The 21149-nt window shown below is 38.8% G+C and overlaps 2 protein-coding genes across 6 annotated transcripts in view; both read right to left on the reverse strand.

Annotated features, from left to right (window-relative positions):
• Nucleotides 1–12628, reverse strand: part of cltca (clathrin, heavy chain a (Hc)) — a 53521-nt gene extending 40893 nt beyond the window's left edge. For 2 of the 3 annotated variants that reach the window (XM_049469052.1, XM_049469051.1), the window contains exons 1-2: nt 12297–12628; nt 2785–2992 (exon numbers count right to left, since the gene is read on the reverse strand). In XM_049469052.1, coding sequence (XP_049325009.1) covers nt 2785–2992; nt 12297–12338 — 250 coding nt within the window. In that variant the 5' untranslated portion in view covers nt 12339–12628. The remainder of the gene's footprint in view (nt 1–2784; nt 2993–12296) is intronic. The other variant, XM_049469053.1, reaches the window with a different exon arrangement.
• A 4482-nt stretch (nt 12629–17110) lies between these two features.
• On the reverse strand, nt 17111–20526 carry btg3 (B-cell translocation gene 3). 3 transcript variants are annotated; one of them, XM_007235403.4, is made up of 5 exons: nt 20419–20526; nt 18806–19012; nt 18544–18681; nt 17881–18088; nt 17111–17729 (listed from the first exon to the last, which is right to left on the reverse strand). In XM_007235403.4, exons 2-5 carry the CDS (start codon nt 18976–18978, stop codon nt 17520–17522), a joined length of 729 nt encoding a protein of 242 aa, XP_007235465.1. In that variant the 5' UTR covers nt 18979–19012; nt 20419–20526; the 3' UTR covers nt 17111–17519. The 3 variants fall into 3 exon arrangements, with proteins under 3 accessions (XP_007235465.1, XP_049324998.1, XP_007235464.3); XM_049469041.1 differs by having other exon boundaries at nt 18806–18992; nt 20419–20504; XM_007235402.4 differs by lacking the exon at nt 20419–20526 and adding an exon at nt 19133–20384.
• Nucleotides 20527–21149: the final 623 nt, after the last annotated feature.

Genomic DNA, 21149 nt, shown 5'->3' on the forward strand with positions numbered 1-21149 from the left:
TCAAAATGATCAGGATGTGTCCTCAGATATTAGGGAAATACGCTAAGTTTAAAACTGCCAACTCAACTGAAATCTCTGATCTCACCCACTGCCCATTCCCCAGTCCTATTTCCACGCTCCAGGTTGCCAGGTATAGAACACAAGCAGGACATCACAAGATGTTGCTGCCTCTGCATCCTTCTAGCAAGCTCAGTGAGAAAAAAGTAAGTAAGTAGACAATGTGTTTGAAAGCCAGTAAAAGCTTAGAGCTCAGAAATACCACAAAACAGATGCTGAGCTGTCTAACTGTCTCCAAAACTGAGCTGAGCTGGCAAACTGCACTGAGCTTTTATCTACGGTTACCTAACCTTAGCTAGCTTTTTTATACTAGTATAAATCACTAGTATTGGGCATTTTAAGTAGTGCTACAATTCTGGAAAAACATTGACAATGCAACATATATTGCAATATTAAAAATCATTTTCACCAGATTTCTCCAAACGTTAATGATTCCCAGTCATGATATTAAAAATGCGCCCCATGTATCAAAGATTGGACTAATCAAATATAACCTGCCTTTGGTAGAGGTCATGAAAAATATTCATGTTTCTTTTACATTGGCAAGTTGTGGCATGAAATATAAGGTAAAATGAGAATTGAGATCTTGCTAGGACCCTATAAATATTATTTTTTCCTCAAATATGTTTTAAGAATGATTCAGAATTAAAAATGTATATATTTATTAATAGAAAATGTAATATTTATTTATCATAGGTCCCTACACACTTCATGCCCTGCAATGTGACTGTTGCGCTTGTGCACACTGCAGTGATGATGCTCAAGCGATATATAGTGCAGAATTCTACATTCGCGTGCTCGGTCGTCCGTGTGCATTTGGGTTATTTTGAGATAGGTAAAGTAATCCAGATTAGTGTTGGCTAGCGTTGTTAGGCTACAGCATGCAAACATATACTGCTAATAGTCACAACGGAGGAGCAGTTGGGCCAAAACTGTTTATTGCTTTGGCTGCAACCAGCGCAACAGCAATATGCGACAAAAACCACTGACTCAATTTAGCCAAGAATAAAATTATACACTGCAACAGATAACATACCTGAACTCATCTCTTTTGTGTAGATGCAGTGTCCTTAACTTGGCAACCCATGTAAGCTAGGAGTTGGGAGCTTTAAGGAGGAGGGAGCAGGATAGACAATTCTCCATGGTTTTGAAATTGGACTGTGGCAGCCATTAAACACATACTGTCCCTTTAATGAGCACCAATCATTACCACAAGCAAAGAACTACTGACGAGCTACAAGCCATTGCTTATGAGGACTATGAACTAGAACCATAAAATCATAAACCCTTCTATATATCTATGAAACTACTGTAAAACACATACACGTTTATGCTTGTTCAGACAGTCACACTCAGAAGGTGAGAGACAGGTTTTAAAATGGCAAGCAAAATAAATTTGTAAAATGAAAACTTTAATTAAACAAAGAAAGAAGAAAACGGACGACACATTAACGGCCCAACCGATGTAGCATTAATTACATGTCTAAGGAAATCAATATGATGCGCACATTCACGATGTGAAAATTGTGAAAGTCAAATCCTGTTTAGCTCAAGCAGACCAAACACATCTATCTACATTCTAATTAAATAATAACAATTAATTAATAAATAACAGGACTATTACAGAAAACGAGAAATGGAAAACAAAAATAAATGTCACATAAGTCCAACAAGTATATGTGAAAATATTCATTTTCTTGTCCAATTCTTACATTTTGTGTAATTTCAGAACATAATCATTACTTTCTGAATAATAACCATCACATTCTGTTCAATTAATATATTTTTTAATCCAAATAAAACTATATAAACAACATACACTGACATGCCACATCACGGGACAGGAACCAGTACTCCTGATTTTTGTCATGTTCTATGGAAGCTAAAGAACACTGACACCATCATTATGACCCACTGAGCTGTCCACTGTGGGTGGTTATGCCCTCTGTGACATATTCTCTTTACACAGGTGACATTGATAAAGGAATGGTAAATGCCTGCATATCTTCAGCAATGGAATGTCCCATTGATCTGCACACACTATCAGACCTCACTCTTCCTCCAATATAAGAGCATGCGGGCCAGTGTTTAATCCCAATCACAAGATAAGCCATCAAAACTTAAACAGATGAGGGCTTTCTCAAGCATCCCCCTGAGGTAATTATCAATTTATTCACTGCTGTCCCATCACTTATTGCATGTCAGTGTAAGCACTTTAGCACTAATTTTCAACCTAGGTAAATCATTTGTGTAAAATAACATTTGTCCAAAATATGTACACAGGAAGTAAATTAATTAGCAATTTTAAAAACAGGATTGTAACTTCCACAAGATATAGTACTTAAATATTGACTCACCGTCTGCATACACATAAGAAAGCAGTAATAAAACAAGAACAAACAAAAACAGACAAAAAAACAAACAGACAAAGCAATTATGACTGCAGGACAAAAATCAAACTATCAATAATAACTGTTAACCTAAATGTTGACTAGCAAAGTACTGTATAAAGATTTGTTTACAAATAGTATGAAGGGAAAAATAAAAAACATAATAACTACATACGCAAGCATGAATGAGACTATGAGGCTTAGCGAGACTAAAAAAAAGTTCTGAAACAATGATACCGAATAAAACACCACTGTACAGCACATTTCTACTTACAAAACCTTTCATTAATAGTCAAAACCCAAAGAACTGTACAAAATAAAAATAAGACAACGGTACCTTTCAGGGCGATGACTTTGCTGGCTGGGTTCATGATGGCGCTGTCTGCAGAGATGGGTCGACGGATAGGGCTGTTTGGGTCGGCCATATCAATAATCACCACCTGCGCCTGCTCTCCAACCTTCTCCCGGATGCAGATGAATTTATCAGACTCCATCGTCAGGGTGCTGAACCCGATGTTAGCTGGGTTAATGCCCAAGTTTTGGAGCTGTGAGGAGAAAAAAAAAACAATAGAATGACTTGTCAAGATAAATAATTCTTTTTAAAAGTTACAATTAGGCAATATCAGTAGACAAATGATGAGCATCAGTGCATTTGGTAAACTGTTAGTTGCTAAACCATCTAGTAAGAGAACAGATCATTGTTAGCACTCACCCTTGAACTCAAGGCCACGCAGTGTACAGCCTCTACAAAGCCTGAGGCAGTCTGCAAGAACATACTGCAGCTGTGATACTGTGATTTTATTCCCGTCCGGATGGACCATGTACGTGTTTTTCTCAGACGTCCTCTGAGAAAATTACAGGCTGAATTATCTACTGTTTTTCTCTGAACTCCGTGGTCCTCCGGTAATTTTAATCCCGACCGGATGCACATCTCTGAGTTTCATCCCTCACGTTTAATAAAATAGGCCACGCACTGTAATTACACTTTGGGTGCGTGTTTCCACAGAGATCAATGTAAACACAACATCGAGTGGAAATGGAGTGAGACCAAGAAAGGCAAAATAAAAAAATAATAAAATAAAATCTCACTCTTCCTCCTGTTTGTTCAATTGCAGTCCGGATGCAAGAGTTTTATCACAGAGTAAAAGTGTGATATTTTTCACAGACTTCCCCCTGAGAAACTAATCTCGTCCCCTATTTTTTCAATATATCATTGGTATTTTAATTTATTTTACATTTTACTCCAATTGTGGACACACAGAGGATGTTATTAATTTTACGTTGCATAATTGACTTTTGATGAAATCCCTGTATTTTTTTACTATCGCAATACAATCACAGAACAGCAAAGTATGGCAGTTTTTACCCCAATATCATGCAGTCCTTCTGAAATTCCATCGGTCTTATGGGCCTCCTGGTCAGGATTATGGTATAAGGCATTTTAAACAGACACCTCAACACATATCAAGCTGGAAAAGCATGATCTCTTGCTTTTCTAATACTAGTACTGAAAACCGGTAAATCACAAGTTTATTATTTTATACCTTTAAAATGTGAGCATCTAAAATAAGGGCAAAATACTATTCTCTAGCACTCTGAAAGATGACAAATTATGTATTTGCTTGTTACTTTTTTCCCTCAAAGACATTGGACCACTTCAGCTGTAAAATGTTTGAGAGCTTTGGCAGAATGGCTGCATCCCAAAGGTCTCTTCTTTACTGACGCAACAGTGTTTAATGTGGAGGTATGTGCTTTGGGCCAAAGCTTCCCTAATCTAAAGAAGGAGTTCAGGCACAGAAGTGTGAACATGTCTTCTGCATTGAGAATCACAGAGAATTGTGTGACAATTATCAGAATTAACTTACAACGTAGGCTATTACTGCACAGAGGGCTTTTATAGAATAAAGGGCTGAGAGGGAGTGGCTCTCAAAACTGAAAGGCAGCCAAAGCCACGCCTTCTATATCTTAGGTCAAACAGATTACCAAGTACAAGGAGAGGAGCTGATGTGTACCACCCCAGTACACACCATGGCAGATGTGGGGAAAGTTCTAGAAAGACGCTTGCACTTTTCAGGGGAATGGCATTAGAGCGGTAATTCCCTGATTTAGTAACAGTAAAGAGTATAGATAACACTGGATCCTGAGATATAAAACACATTTTTGATTACACTTCAACATTAGTTGGGACTAAAATTTGTGTTTGTCTTTATACTATCCAAATAATAACATTACAGTCAATCGCTTTATTATTAGAATATAATAATAATAAATTATTATTATTATTATTATTATTTTTTTTTTCTTCAGTCTAATAAGTGCTTGCTTTTTAAAAATACATGGTATTACCCACAAGCACATGTACTGTAATACAGACATAAGTACATGTTAATAGCTATTTTATTTTACAGTGTGGAATGTATTCACAGAGGATGTGAACAATACTAGGCCTGTCACAATAATCACATTATCAACTTATTTTACAATACATGAATTACAATTGAATTTGAATTTATTTACGATATCTAAACATTTTATTTAATATTCTAAACTCCAATGTCTGAATTTTCTTAATTTAAAAGTGTACGGCTCTTTTAAATGTTGTAACTTAATTATTTTGCTTTTATATGATTGTAGCAGTAGCAGAACACTTAAAAAAATGCAAAATAATGTTTGAATTAGAATAGTTGGTAAGACAGGCCTATAATACACTGGAATATATCAAATAGAAGTCCTGAAAGTTTTGCCTTTTAGAGTTCAATAGATAAAGTAGTGACCTAAGGCTGCAAACACATCCTTATAAAGACTGCATTTTAAGACTTTTACTCTCTGGATTAAGTTTACAACTCAGAGAACAGGACCTAGTTCCTCAGAAGAGCTCAACAGAACTGAACACTATCAATATAAGAAAGCAGAAGGACACACCCAAAATACACACCCAAATTCCACCGTCACCAGGAGCAAGAAGTTCCACCTTTACACTGCTAAAGCCTCACTGAGCAACTGAGCAGGAAGACTATTCGGTAACGTTAACCATTAGAATATGTTAAAATGGGATATTAACTAGGAATACACTGATGAGGGAATTCCAGGCTGATGGCAATATCAGATATTACACACATATACAGTGTACAATGCTCATGCCAACATACATATTTATTAATTTTAGACACCTCGGAAAACCTTTTTAATTGTAGCTTAAATAATCTTAGCTTTAATCAATGCATTTTAAAGTAGCGTGGTCAGTGTAATTGGTCAGTTGTAGTAGCATGACCAGCATACAATAAATATGTCAGCAAGTTTCGATTTGAAATACTCCTGTTGCTTCTTAAAACTAAAAAAAATTACTGGCCAATACCGATATCCCCCTGAAACTCTTCAACTAAGGCATGTGTCAATTCCAGGTAGGAATTTAAATTATGCAGTAACAAAAAGGGACCAGAGGAACAACTGTTTGCTTTACACTGACTAACAGGTTATGGATGCTGATCCTAAAGCTAACCTACTGTATTTTAAAGAGAGAGCACCTATTCTCAAGCCTCAATCACCCAGTACAGATTACTGCAAGTTACTGACACATTAAAACTGCTTGTGTTCTTCTCCTGACCCTTCCACATCAGAGTTGAGTGCTAAAACGGAATGCACATAAACAAGAAAAATATCAAGACAGAAACACTTTGAAACGGAAACTTGTGTGGTATAGTGATTCATCAATCAGCTTAACAATAACTGTTTACAGAATAGTACAGAATAAAGGGCTGAGAGGAGAGTAAAGTATTTTAGTCAGAACTGACGAATCGTCCTGTGGCATATTTGCCAACAGATGTAGCAGATGGGCCTGTACATCCTGCACACTCACGGGCTGCCAAAAAAGCTTAGTTGGCAATAAATCTAGCAACTGAGCAGGCCTGAGAAATCCTTGTTGTGAGCATTATCCTGCTGAAAAATGCCAGTTAGAAGCCCTGCCATGAGAGGCAACACAGGTGGCCGCACACATCAGTGAGCTGTTAGTGTCCCTCTTTTCACCACTAGCGGTGACGGCCTGTTTGTATGTGATGGCAGAGACAGTCCATTGACTGCTGTATGAATGGGATCTCTCAATGTTAATCATGGCCCTGTTTATGTTAGCTTGCTGCTGTGTGGAGAGCAGAGGAGAGTCAGTGTTGTAGCAGGAGAGGAAGCCCATTTTTTGGTTTGTTTGAGCCAAACATTCCCAACTGTTCCTGAGGTCAGACATATGTAATGTGATGTGAAATATGTTGTTTAATGCTAATTATATCTTAGTTTTAGAGTGTTTTGGTCTCTCTCCATTCAAACATAGCACGCTGGTTTTGCATGAGGGGATATAAGTGCCCTGCCACGTTCATCCTGCTTCCCTCAGTCCAATCATGTGCCCTCTCTAAACGCCTGTCAACTGGGCAAAATGACTTATTCACATTCTTTAAAGAATCTTACAGGTAACTTGGAGAAGCTGGCTGTTCACTCTCTACACCACGTAATAATTTCATATCAGTAACAGGAAACAGACCCAAATTCTGCAGGTTTGAAAATAAGACATTAAAACTAGACAAATCAAAATACTGGTTTTAAAATGAAGTTTAGGAAAGTGAAAATTGTATATGATAGTTATTTATAATTTTTTTAAAGTTGCAGATTTACTTCCTTTTTTTAATAATTTCTATTACAATTACAATTAGGATTTGTAGTAACATTATCAAACATGAAACATTTTTAGGTATTTATCCTTGAACATAAATCTTTAAGATTAAGGTATGTAATATCAAGCAGAAAATAGATAGAAATGCTGGCCTGTTAAGGGGGTAACAAATCCCCTGTTATCAAGCCAAAATCTGAAAGGTAAAATAAAATGTGACTGGGCTAGTAACGCGTTAACTAAGGTTTAACTATTTACACTCAACTGAAGCTGTCAGCTAGGTCTGTGTTCAATTTAGTACAGCAGTAATAAGACGTATAGTGGAATCACTTTGTTCTTAGTACGCTGGAGAGTCATCTTTGGGTGGGATTACATCTTTGGTTTTCACATAACGCCTTAATATACTAAATAACACATTCAAATGAAGTGTCAATCCATAAAATAAATCCTCACTGGTAAGGAGACAGACACCCTGGAAAAGGGTGCTTCCTTTCAAATACGCACATCAGTTACATAAGGCTGTGCCTGCGGAATCTCACTTGCACTGTACAGGGTGTAGAGCTTGCCTGTCCACATACACTTTATAATCCCTTCATTTTTACCACGTTGTGAGAGTTTTCACTACAGATGAAGCAAAGCAAGTGTGTGCCAGGGTTAACCACTCAACTCTAGCTGAGTTAGCACGTTTTACACCTCCACACCCAGAAATCAGTTTACGTGGAAAGGTCAGCTGAAGACAAAGGAAAACTTAGTCTAATCATAAAGCCTTTGGAGAGAAGCACCGTGGCACTCAGAAGCCTCCTAATCTTGGACAGATAAGTAGGTGCATCATTTAAATTCATGGCTTGTAAAGCGCTGAGTGCACATCCTCTTCACCACTACCAATATCCCACAGGAAATCCAGCGGCTGTTTTCTGCCCCTTTCTAAGGCTGTCGAGGGAAAAATGGCACCTTGCTCAGCACATAACCTTGCGTCCTGCACCAGCTACAGATCAAGGAAGGGCAGGGAAGGATATGCAATGTGCTGAGGCTTGCAGCGCTTTGCCACGATTGCTCCACAACAGGAAGCGGCCATCTATTGTCTACTGAGCTGAAACAACACATCCCCAGCAGTCGCCACGGTGACCAGGGGACCGGTGGGGACATGTGACTAGTTGAGCAGCAGAGGATAAGACAGAGTTAAGGGAAGGGGAAAGGAAAAGCTGGAATGCACATATACATACACAGCGTCTGTCATCCCCAAACGCTTTCAAAGAGCTTCCCTGACATAGGTTAATGCTGCTGGGGAGACCAATGAGAATCGCCAGGCTACATCCACATGAGGCAGTCATGAGTTGTCAGCAGGTTAGCAGGTGAGAGTTTAAAGATCAAATGCACTCTAGTGCTTTAAAGTGAAGTATTAAACCCCATACTACTGCTGTAAAACATTAAATATTCACTACTCGCCTCACAGCCACATGACATTCTCCTGACTGAAAAGACTCTGTTTAATGTGCAGCTACCTAAAGAAGGCTTCATATATCGCAAATGTCGTTAGTGCTTAAAGAACACTGCATCATGATAAATACTGTTACCACAAAAATGCCTTTCACTACATTTTCTGTCATTATCATCTACATCTATCATCTACAAGGTCAAGAAGCATCCATCTAGTCAAAATTATAACTTTATACTAGTTCAGTGACCGCATCTTTGTGGAAATCTTCTCATTCATCCTACTACTATATACAATGGCTATTGAGTTATCCTGAAGCTTCAGTAAGCTCCATTTCTTCACGCATTAGCCTGACCCCAAGTGAAAGGATTCATTGGGGTCTTTCAATTTGTGTCTCCACCAAAATCACATGATGCATTAGCACTGCAATTGTATTCATGTTTGGGCATATATGAGTGTGTTTGTCTGATAAATTGCTTCTGTTTCAAAAAACAAAGCATCTATGGCATGTTTTAATGTGAAGCATTACAGGACCACATGCTCAGACGAAGATGGTTCCATTTTGATTAACCAAATCTGTTCACAGTTAGCTCTACATATCAATTCTGTATGAAAGGACAAGCTAGACAAGCATAAGCAGAGATTTACATATATATTAAACATATAACATTTATCACATAGTAGTTAAACCAATATTTAAATATACCAAACTGAAATAAAGTTTGCCTTTAATAGTTTGCCCCCATCCCTGAATATTCAAGCGCAACTCTACATTCCTAAGCCAAACCATTATAACAATCTGAACATTAAGTAATGTCAGCTACATAAGAGCTAGGCATTTTACAGTAAGGCTGTTTGTATAGTGCGTTACCATTAATCCAATTTTACTATTACATATTTATTCTAAATAGTAAACAATAGTGATAAAGGGCAGCAGTGATAATATTTATATTGCTGCTGCGTGAACAAAGACAGGTCAGTATCAATACAGTCAGGAGAAAGGGAATGTTCCAGACTACGTAAATATCAAGAGCAGCGTCCAGCCTCGGAGTGCTTGTTTGTCATATAAAATGACCTTGACGAGGCAAGGACACAGGCCCAGGATTTTACAAATAATTATTGCAGACAACCAAGTGATACACACTCTATTCCTTTATAGAACTAATTGAGAAATAGGTGGGAATCAGGAAGGCATCTTACGATGTCACATCACAATGCACTAGCAACAGTAACAACATCATCAGTACTGTGATTCTGTCATACTCAATAGGGGTGGGAATCGTTTACTATCTCACGATTCGATTCGATTCCGATTTTGGGGGCCACGATTCGATTCAAAATCGATTTTTGATTCAAAACGATTTGATTTATAAAAATTTCTGCTTCTGGCTTATGAATCTTATTGAAAAAAGCCTCCAAAATATACACTGATCCTGAAGCAGGTAATGTGTTACAAAAACAATAAAATGTGCAGGAATGTGGGTCCTCAGTGACAGAGGAATCACTGGGATATCACAATGACGTTAATGAACAATAAATAAATAATAAATAACACTGCTTTATTACCAGGCTACTAGCGGTGGTGTGTAGGTGACGCTGCTGGGCTGATGTGATGATAGCACTGGAGCGCTAAAGTTCAGGAGCAGCTGCTGATTAACTAGTTAATTTAAGGTCGTTGTATTTCTTCAGAAAGGGAGCAGGAGGTGGAGAAATTAATTCATATTGTCCATTCCTTAATTCCTCTGTGATGAGGAGCTGAAATTAGCTCTGATTAGCTTATTGTTATTTTTCCGTTCCGCCTTAAATGCTGCAGCCCGCTGCCACCTGTAGCGTTATTTAAGGTGGAACTGGAAAGTTAGCTAGTTAGCTAGCTAACAGTTACTGAAACTAACTACTAGCGATCTTTTTTATGCTTGTTATGAAGCATTCTGCCATAAAACATTAAAACTACACGTTAATCTAAGGTAATATAGTGCTTGTTCTGCCATCTTACCGGTGATTCTCAAACACCTACGCTCTGTGTGTGTCTGGAAGATCTCAGTTTGAAGGGACAAGCGCTATCCCCAGGGTTGCCAGGTCCAACAAAAATACCCAGCCCAAAATCAGTCTAAAACCCGCCCCTCAGAATCGATTTTGGGACATTTTAAATCGATTCTGAATCGTAGTAAATGAGAATCAAGATTCTTATGTGAATCGATTTTTTGGCACACCTCTAATACTCAATAAATCGCAAGACAATACTCTATGATCCTTCATGCCCTCAATTTTTACCATGGAGGATAAAATACAGCTAAATATGCAAATACCAGGAATTATGGATTAATTAGTGTCAGTTGCACAAAATTTGATTAACTTCAGTATGTCTAAATGTTGTTGGGGGGGTACTTCTCACTTAAAAAGGTCTATAAATAATGCATTTACAAAAGATGTACAAATCACAATTAGCAGCACAATCATCAAGCTTTTAAAGAAAAAATGCAATATTTATCAAATAAAAGTTCTACCAAATGCCAAGCAATTTATCGGTGTGTACTGTAAACTTAAAAAAAGAACAGACCATTTATTTACACACCAATGTTCCAATGCCATACTACTGATACACAGATCATTCTGAGGTAAACAAACACAAAATGTATTAACAACCTAAAAATATTAGCGATGCACTTAATGTTGAACAACAGGTGAAGTGACAAAAAAGAATGATGTAAACCCAACAATAAGGTGTTTGATTATGTGGCAAAATGTTAAAAAAAACATTTGATTCAAAATATCTAAAATAACTAATAACTAAAAAAGCAGCATTAAACTACCCTAATAGTGGAATAAGCCAGCTATTATACAAGTCACTCATTTCTATAAAATTATTTAATATTCTGCTTAACAAAACTGTAGTACATTACACCAGTGTGACCCAGCTAAAAGGTAACTTCTCAACTATTATTCATTCATAAACAAAAACTGGTCTAATAAAGATGAACACTTAACAATTAAAGTCAGGCAACTGTTAATTAATCAAACAAATCATACAGCAGTTTGTATAATCAGTCAGAATGGTTGTGTGTTTAGTTGAGGCCATAAGTCCAGAGGTGTGGCAGGCAGTGTAATGTACCTGCTGCCTCCCTCTCCACCCAGGCACTGCCTCAAAAACAAAACTGGCTATTACAGGTCCTGCCTGGGTTACAGAGGACGAGATTTCTCTACAAAAGGATGTCAGAAAGCTCTTCATAATCATTTTGCAGTGAAATGTCTAATCTGAAGTCAAGATTTTTGTCGAGGTTGCTGCACCACTGCTCTCCCAGCTGACAGAGGAAGACATCAGGCTGCTGAGGGAATCTGTCGACCAATAAATCAATGAGCCTGACCACTGTAGTCTTTACTGATAACAGCTAACAGCAGATACCAGTGAAAACCGCACCGGTGACACGGAGCTAAACAAACAATTTACAGCTAAATAAACAAGATACACTTAAAGGCCACAGTGTGCTGGGTTAGACAGCGTTAGCTAATATACTAAATCAGCTGCTCTAGCGAGACTGGGCCGAATCTGTACATGGCGGTGAGCGAAGGATAGTTAGGTTAGGTAGTTTAGCTGGTGAGCTGGCCCGCCGCTGATAGGAGGTCATTTTCTCTTTGGGAGTGAGTTACGCTAACGCTAGCTTAGTAGACACCGAACAGGTTGGACAGAATTACACGTGGATTAATAAAAAGCTCTCTAATCACTAAAACAGCAGTCCGGGCCGTTTCTGGGGTATTTAATCCGTACCTGCAGGTGCTCCTGAAATCTGATCGGCAGAATCTGAGCCATGGTCGCTCCTCGTCCCTCTCCTCCGTTTCCCTCTGTCCGCTAACCGCTAACCCGCTGCAGCTTCTCTCTCAGGTCCTAGCCGGGCTCTCCGAGGACGGCTAGCCGTGAGTCCCACCGAACCGACAGGGGAGCTGTGTGGTGTGAAGCCGAAGGACGCGCTTGATGCTCTGCTCGCCCAACGGGTGAAGAACAGGCGCTTGTGCTCCAGATCGCCGAGAGGCGGCCGCTGCTGCTCTGTAACTCTCGGAAGCTGCAATGGCGGCGGAATCTCTCCGGGGTGAAAGCGCTCCGGAAGCGGGTCCGGAATTTCACGACGCGGATGGATACTAAAACTGCTTTTTTGTTAGGTATAAACGTGTCGCTTCGTAAATCACTTTGAAGTGAAGCGATTAAATATATTTATATTATATATACAAACGATTTTAATAAACGACAATTTCACAAATTATGCAGTGGAAACTTTTATTAGGCACTACTTCTTTACAATTCGCCCTTTGCTTTTTGCCACATCATGCGTCCTCGTGAATTGACGTCACTTCCGACATGATTTTTTTTCAGGGCAGGAATCTGAAGTGAGAGGGAAATAAGAGCTGGAGTTCAGTATTCATCACACTTCCTTTACCTCACACACAGTCTACACCCTTTAACACGTTTAAAATACAGTTCAGTTTATTTATAACAGCACTGCTATTCATCACACCAGGCTGTGTAGAACAGCAGACCACCCATAGGCTCAACATATGTCAACTACACTCGTTGAAACCGAGTGAAACCAAAAAGACATTCCTGATTGCTGCAAAACTTTAAATCATGGAGTTATCTCTAAGGTAGATATATAAATGATTACAAGTGTGGTCTAATTCGACACTGGGTCTTGCCACAAAAGGGAGTAAAAATGCTACCTGTGCTGCTATATGAAAAGGCTGTCAGAAGCTATTTTGTGTACCTCTTGGTTAGAGATCAGAGTTTTTTGTAACATTACCTCTTGGTGATAGATATGCGTCTACAATGCATTTGAGACACTGCCCCAGCTGCTGGTGTGATGCCTTGGCTTCAAATAGCATTTTTAGCACGATAATGCTTACCCACTCACAGCAAGGGTTTCCCAGGAATGTCTCCAGCAAACTTGAACACTTAGGCCAACAGGACACCAAATTTATCAACAATGTAAAGTTTATGGGACCAGCTTTGACATCTGCTTCAACAGTCTACCAGTGTGAAGGACCATTAGGCCCAGATGTAATCCCATGCCTAACCACATCCCATCTTGTATCCAAGCTAGACGCAGCCCAACACAGTACTAAGGCCTTCTTTTAATTATTTTTCCCCACAATACACATATTCATTCTGTTTTTGGATGTATCACAATTACTTTTAAACATGTGACGTTCGATTCCAACTCCTTCTTGGTGCATTTTTTTTGTCAAGGAGTACAGTATGTTGAAAGTGCATTTGATGATGCATGACTGTCTATTGCTGTACCAGGAAAGTATTTGTGCAATAGTAGATAGCATCAGCTTAGTTCTTCTGCAACCAGAGAACCATTTTTTCAGTAGTCAGCAACTCTCCTTCCTGTGCCATTCCAGATAATGTGCGTGATCCATATACTGGAACACTTGCCATTTTTTGCACTCTCAGCTGTGTACAATTCATAAACAGTTAAAACTGAACAAAGTACTGCTGCTAATCAGTGTCAGAATAGTGATATACAGTTGGATGTTCTTTTATTGCTTTTATAAAAGGAATCAGTCATAAGTTAATAATTTGCAAAACAATTATACTTTTTTAATGTGAAGGATAAAACAGATTTTTAGAACGTAACACAAATTAAATATATATACACTGCTCAAACAAATAACGGAAACACTTAAACAACACAATGTAACTCCAAGTCAACCACACTTCTGTGAATTCAACCTGTCCAGTTAGGAAGCAACACTGATTGTGAATCAATTTCACCTGCTGTTGTGCAAACGGAACAGACAACAGGTAAAAATAAGAGGCAATTAGCAAGACAACCCCTTTCTCTATTCTTATCCTTTCTGGCTGATGTTTTGATCACTTTTGCATTTTGTCAGTTCTCTCACCACAGAATTAAACTAGTGCAGCTCATCCAGGACGGAACATCAATGCGAGCTGTGTCAGTTTGCTGTGTCTGTCAGCACAGTGTCCAGAGCATGGAGCAGATACCAGGAGACATGGAGGGGGGCGTAGGAGGGCAACAACCTAGCAGCAGGACCCCTACCTTTTTCTTTATGCAAGGAGAAACAGGAGGAGCAGTGCAAGAGCCCTGCAAAATGGCCTCCAGCAGGCCACTAATATCCATGTTTTAGCTCAAACTGTCAGTCTCCATGAGGATGGTATGAGGGCCCGACGTTCACAAGTGGGGCTGGTGCTTACAGCCCAACACTGTGCAGAGCAATTGGCATTTGTCAGAGAACACCAAGGTTGGCAGATTCACCAATGGCGCCCTGTGCTATTCCCAGATGAAAACAGGTTTTCACTAAGCACATGTGACAGACGTGACAGAGTCTGGAGACGCCATGGAGAACATTCTGCTGCTGCAACATCCTTCAGCATGACCGGTTTGGTAGTGGGTCAGTAATGATGTGGGGAGGCATTTCTTTGGAGGGTCACACAGACCTCCATGTGTTCGCCAGAGGTACCCTGACTGCCATTAGGTACCGGGATGAGATCCTCAGACCCATTGTGAGACCATATGCTGGTGCAGTGGGCCCTGGGTTCCTTCTGATGCAGGACAGTGCTATACCTCATGTGGCTGAAGTGTGTCAGCAGTTCGTGCATGATGAAGGAAGTGATGCTATGGGCTGTCCTGCCCTTTTCTGGAAAATCATGTCTCGCTCCATCCACCAACCCCACACTGCACCACAGACCAGGAGTTGACTGATGCTTTAGTCCAGGTCTGGGAGGAGATTCCTTAGGACAACATCCGCCACCTCATCAGGAGCAGCCCAGGCGTTGTAGGGAGGTCATACAGGCACATGGAGGCCACACACACTACTGAACCTCATTTTAATTTTTCTTGTGGAATTTCCACTGAAGTTAAATCAGCCTTTCATTTAATTTTCCAATTTGATTTTCAGTATGATTCCAAAGGCAGACCTTCATGGGATAATAATTTTGATTTACATGAATCATTTTTGTTATTTTGTTTTCAGCGCATCCCACAATGTAATAAATATTTTCAACTGAAATATTTTATTCATTGAGATGTAGAATGTTTTTTTGATGCTCCCTTTATTTTTTTGAGCAGTGTATATAAAAAATACAAGAAACGGCCACATTAATGTTAATAATAATCACCAAGTAAAAATCTTATAGCTGCACCTTTGGCCCAATCATCAAAACTAAGGTTGCTCAGGTATTAGGAGTGAACCTTTAAGATCAATTCACAAATTCTTTATTGAACTGAGGTCTGGGATTGATAAAGTGACACCAGCATATTTACCTTATTGTTTAAATGTTTCTGTGTAGCTTTCTATTTGCAATTTGGGTCAATTTCTTGTTGGAAAACAAATCTTCCAACTTTTTTAGACTGAATGAAATGAATCCTTAAGGATTTCCTCTGCATAATTAGCAGTGTTCATTTTCTCTCTCTAGCATTGTTGATGAGAAATCATCCCCACACTATGACGCTGCTACCACCATGCTTTATAGTAGGGAAGTTGTTTGTGGAGACATGCACCTGACATAAATATAGCAAATATATACTGATTTCCCTTGAAACACATTCACTGCCCTGAGGCGGTCCCCATTTTACTAATTGAGATTATGGTTTGTTTTGGGTGGGTGTCTTAATGAAACAATCATTTCCTCCTTAGCCTGGACATTGGCATAATTTTGCTTAGCTCAAAACTTGGATGTAGCAGCATTACCAAAGAGTTCTCAACAGTTAATCTTGCGGGTGAGCCTTATTCTACCTTGAGATTGAGCATTGCACACATCTATTTCAATTTTGTTTACTAAATACAATAGTAAAACATCTGCTACTGCCAAATGGCAGTTAAATAGTGTTTTTAGCAGATGTTTTACTTTCTTTAAAGAACAAAAGTCAAAGAACAATCATTGCCTTTACAACCCTTCTTGCTCGTAGGAGAATTTTATTACACTGGAAATCAAAATACCCTCCAAAAGCTTCTGTGTGGCTTAGAGACTTGATGCAATTTATTCTGTTGGGAAAAAAAAATACCCTTAGGGGCTACTTGGGCACAAATTTGAACCTATATAGACAACAATATATCTATAACAGACACTAAAAAATCCACCCATATCTTTTTTCCCCCTTATTTATTTATTTTTTTCCTATTGAATTAAGAAGCCATTAAATGCTGGGGTGGGGTTGAGTGGGGTGGGCACCTGTCAAGAGGTACTACTGTGTAGGATTGAGGGAGGTGACTGGGTGGGTGGAGTATAAAAATAGAAAAGGGGGCTCTTAATCATAAATGTAAAAAAAGGAAATATTTCTTTGTTACTAATTGCCTGGAAAAGCAATAAGAACAAGACTGAATCCCAAATTGCCACCTGCCCTCAATCTAGTGCTCATAATTAGTTTTTACTTACTAGTATTTAAATATATATGTTAACATGCATCAACCTGAATCAAACCTCAATCTGGACTATTCTTAAGTAAGTAAAATATCAAACTGGTACAGGAGTTGAGACTTAATTTAGCAAACATGTTTACATTTGCTGCCACCTAGTGGCTGTTTCTATTTCAATTAACATTTATTTCTCCAAAAAAAACATTTAAATCATTTTGATTAGAAAATATGTGTTTTAATGGAATTTATAACTTAATTGTTCTCAACGATACTTTAATGTGAATAAATAAAACATATGGTCATTGAAACACAACTGACAAACACTAGGGTAAAGTATAATCAAATATTGATCCCACGTAACAAACAGTACAATTCCTATAAAAATGTCCAAATACTTCTAATCCAATACATATAGATTATGTTATAAACACTTGATTACAAACCCTCTAAAGTGCAAAAGACTTACTGTTATATTTCTTTAAAAATATACAAGGTCACAAATTTGAAAAGTGACAACTGAACTACAAAAATACTTTAAAAATTTGGTCAGTAATCTTAGTGGTATATTCAAAAACCTCCACCTTCACAGAACCATAAACTACCAGTGCTACACTAGTAACTAATGTTGGTGGACCATGTTGGGCATGTTGACCCAGTAACCATGTTTGCTTCGGTAGCTATTCGGTACCCAGCTGTTTGGTTTAAAGGAGTGGCTGTGTCTCCCAGGAGGGTGGAAAAAATGGTTTGGCCGTGGCGGGCCATGTCCTTTCCCTGGTCCAAGCTTCTTTCTGGATACAGGATGCCACACAGGAGCACCGGGGTAGATGAACTTTAAGGAAGAAAAGAAAAAAAGCTTTTATCATTTAATTTTAATTTACAGTTCTTTAACTGTGTAACAGTGCGTATCTCACATTAATGAGGACATTTTCAGTTAATTTAAGTTGCATGCAAATGTAAATGTGTTGACCAACAGTTAGTACCTGGTAAGGGGGACAATTATGAGTGAAACTTGGAGTGAAACAGGACTCTCTGCAGCCACTGTCCTCATCTGAAGAAGATCCTGAATGATAATCTGAGGTCACTCTCTCTACAGCACTGGTTACCTTCTTCGTCACATCCTCTTTGTCATCATCATCACCCTCACTTGAAAAACTGGCAACAGTGAAGGCAAGGTTCCTCTCACCATATCTGAGTATTACAAAAATAAAAGTCAGTAATAAGAAATAGCTAAAATTAATAGTTTAGAATCAATTCTGCTCCAAATGTTGTTTTATATAAATTGTACATTTAACCTTTACATTGAACATCATTAGGATCAGACACTTTATACAGAACCCGTAAAAAAAAAAAAAAAAAATGTATAAACACACATTATATATATATATATATATATATATATATATATATATATATATATATATATAGAGGTATTTTAATAATCATACTTTGACCATAAGAAGCATATGGTAAAGGTGTCCAATAGTGCTTCTCATGACTTACCACCCTTCAGATTCAACTTTAACTTATCTGATTACGGTACTGAGGGTTATCAGGGCTAGCTGAATATAGTGTGCTGATCTGATTGCCGCAAAATGGTAGATTTCCTGGACCAGGAATAGGTATATTATTCAGTGTTTACTCACCTGCAGCACACCTCTCCTGGATCTACCCACAATGTGAGCTCTTTGGGAAGACCAAGGTCCTTATACTGCACACCGCTTTCAGCACAGGCTCTCAGTAGCTCTGGGTCTTCTTTAAGGAACCGGTTTACGCGAATACACCTGAAGAACGCAGTAACCTCAATTTAAACAAGGTAAACCACATTAATTTGGTGGTGCAAACATTTTCTCAAGAACCCAACCCAGTCTTAAACTGTTCCCATTGCATCCATTCCATACATTGTACCTGAAAGCCTGGCCTTTGTTAGGGTTGTCTGGATACCAGTGACCTCTGAACTTTTCCTGCAGAGCCACAGTCAACCGCTCCACAAACAGATCCACTTTCTCCACATCCAGCTTCTCAGCCTTCTTGATCAACCGCTTTAAGAAAAACACCACTGCCGCAATTTCTTTCTTCATTGTTAGCTGCAGGGCTGAAAATCCGGTCCAAATTCTGTTAATGGCACAAATCGGATAATTAAAAATATCACAGCAGAATAATCTTCTGTAATGTCTAACTAATAGTAAATTGTGTTCCAGATCCCTAAGGTAGTCAGTCATGTTATTCAGTAACCTAGGGTTGAAGAACTCTATACTTGACATTTATAGATTTGTAGACTCCTTTGTTGATCCTGACCATTTAGGTGTCACTTCTCTAGCCAGTAAAGGATTTGTGCTCCCAAAAAACTCACAGATCAAATCAGATGCATTGCAAATATTACCAAAGACAGACGCTCTGCAGTCAATCAGACCTATGTAAGAGGTGCTCATACAGGGGTGATACAAAGTGTGAAACAGCAATCAGAGAAGAAAGCCAGCAAATGCTGATCCAGATTGTGTGCTGTTAAAAAGGAAAAACTAAAACTAACTTTTAAACCAGGAATGGACAGTCATGTGTGTTAATTCTTCCTAAATGCAGTTCTAAACCAACTGTTCTCCGTTGTTTGCAGCGCTAAGCACCACAACAACACAAAACAAATCTAACAGACAAACCCACTTAAATCTGAACTGACCAACAAGCATATTCACAGGTGTATGGAAATGGCCCAGACACCGTTTCAGTCCACCTAAAATCCTGTCAGGACAAACTAAAGCTCTCTTCTCTCACTGAAAAAGAGGAATGTAAGGAAAAGGAGTGCACGAGGACTACAATATGGGAAAAAGCTTATTTCAAAAGCATCCGTCCTGGTCTCTAGTCTGAAACGTATCAACTGGTGGAAATCCTAACCCCAAAACAACCTGCAAATCCGCCGATAACCGAGCTGACCGCCCTTAAACCGAGGAGGCAGCAGCAGCGGCGGCAGATCGGCGGGAGAGTTCAGATAATGGCGCGCTCAGCTTCATCAGCCCCACTAAACCCGGGCAATTAGCCAGAAGCTAACGGTGCTCACATTACACAGCAGCTCGCAGTCCTGTTACTTAACAATACCTTTATTCTGAGAGAAAAACTTCATTAACTCAGTTCAGTGAAACTAGTCTACGCTACATATTCAACACTAACCAGAGCGGCCAATCAGAGAACACTAGGGTAATATATCTACACAACAGCAGTAAGCGAAACCGAGCCTTTACACAGAAACTAACTAACAGTTCTGTAATTAATAACCAGCCGTTACTTATCTAATGAGCACAACACGAAATACAGGCTATAAACTGGCTAGCAGCGGACTATGAAGCTAAGCTAACTAATTAGCTACAACCCTGGACAACACTGCGCACAACGGCGTTAACTGCGCGGCCCGCCGTGCTGCCGCATTTCAGCAGCTAAAACCACTCCTGCTTCTTGCTGCTGTTACTGTGTCTCTCTCAGCACAGAGCCCAGAGCCATCAGCCGGCCCGAGACTCTAATAACACACTCACCGCGCTCTCCGTCCATCAACATGTGGGTTAACTCCTGCCGCGCCGACACACTTCTAGATCCTGTGGTGCGCAGCTTCTCGGTGACGTCACTTTCCTTCTACAGGCCACGCGGCCGCTACTGTAGAGAAATAAAACTTAACCTCTCAATAAATCTATACGTAAACCCCCAACAGCAGGGTTTTAATCAGAGAAATACTCTAATATAATGCCCCAAACATACAAAAAACAAGAATTAGCACCGAATATATTAAACACAGAACATAGAAAACAACTGCTTTTATTTACCACAGAACTGTTTATTATTCATTCATACTCTCATCCTGAATATTATATCACATTACTTTTGCTAAAGTGAACAATAGCTAAAATAACTAAACTATGTTGCTGTTATTTGATGGAAATGTAAATAATTTATTAATAAATACACAAACTGCACTTTTACTGTTGAAACAGTACACTTAGTGGACAAACTGGAAATCCAGTGGAAAAACATCATTCATCATTCAAATATATATTTTTCTGTGGTTGAAATATTATATTAAATTATATTATATTATATTATATTATATTATATCATAATGCCAACTTTGAATGTAGCTTGAAGTCTAACTGGGCATTTTTAACCAATCAAACCCACGAATAAATCATTAAAATCCAGATAAGCATTGTAAAGCTCTTGACATTAATGTTGCAATGAATACAATAAATGAATTCCTGCATATGATGCTCAC

Source organism: Astyanax mexicanus, chromosome 20 (genome assembly GCF_023375975.1).
Source record: "Astyanax mexicanus isolate ESR-SI-001 chromosome 20, AstMex3_surface, whole genome shotgun sequence".
NCBI lineage: Eukaryota > Metazoa > Chordata > Actinopteri > Characiformes > Acestrorhamphidae > Astyanax > Astyanax mexicanus.

What these genes read in the sequence shown, in the direction of transcription:
- btg3 (XM_007235402.4), bottom strand. Translation starts at nt 19,161, where the DNA reads ATGTCAAGTATAGAGTTCTTCAACCCTAG. An exon ending in ATAGAGTTCTTCAACCCTAG is followed by an intron (nt 19,013 to 19,132) that starts GTTACTGAATAA and finishes TGCCATTAACAG; the next exon opens with AATTTGGACCGGATTTTCAG. An exon ending in CCAGGAGAGGTGTGCTGCAG is followed by an intron (nt 18,089 to 18,543) that starts GTGAGTAAACAC and finishes TGTAATACTCAG; the next exon opens with ATATGGTGAGAGGAACCTTG.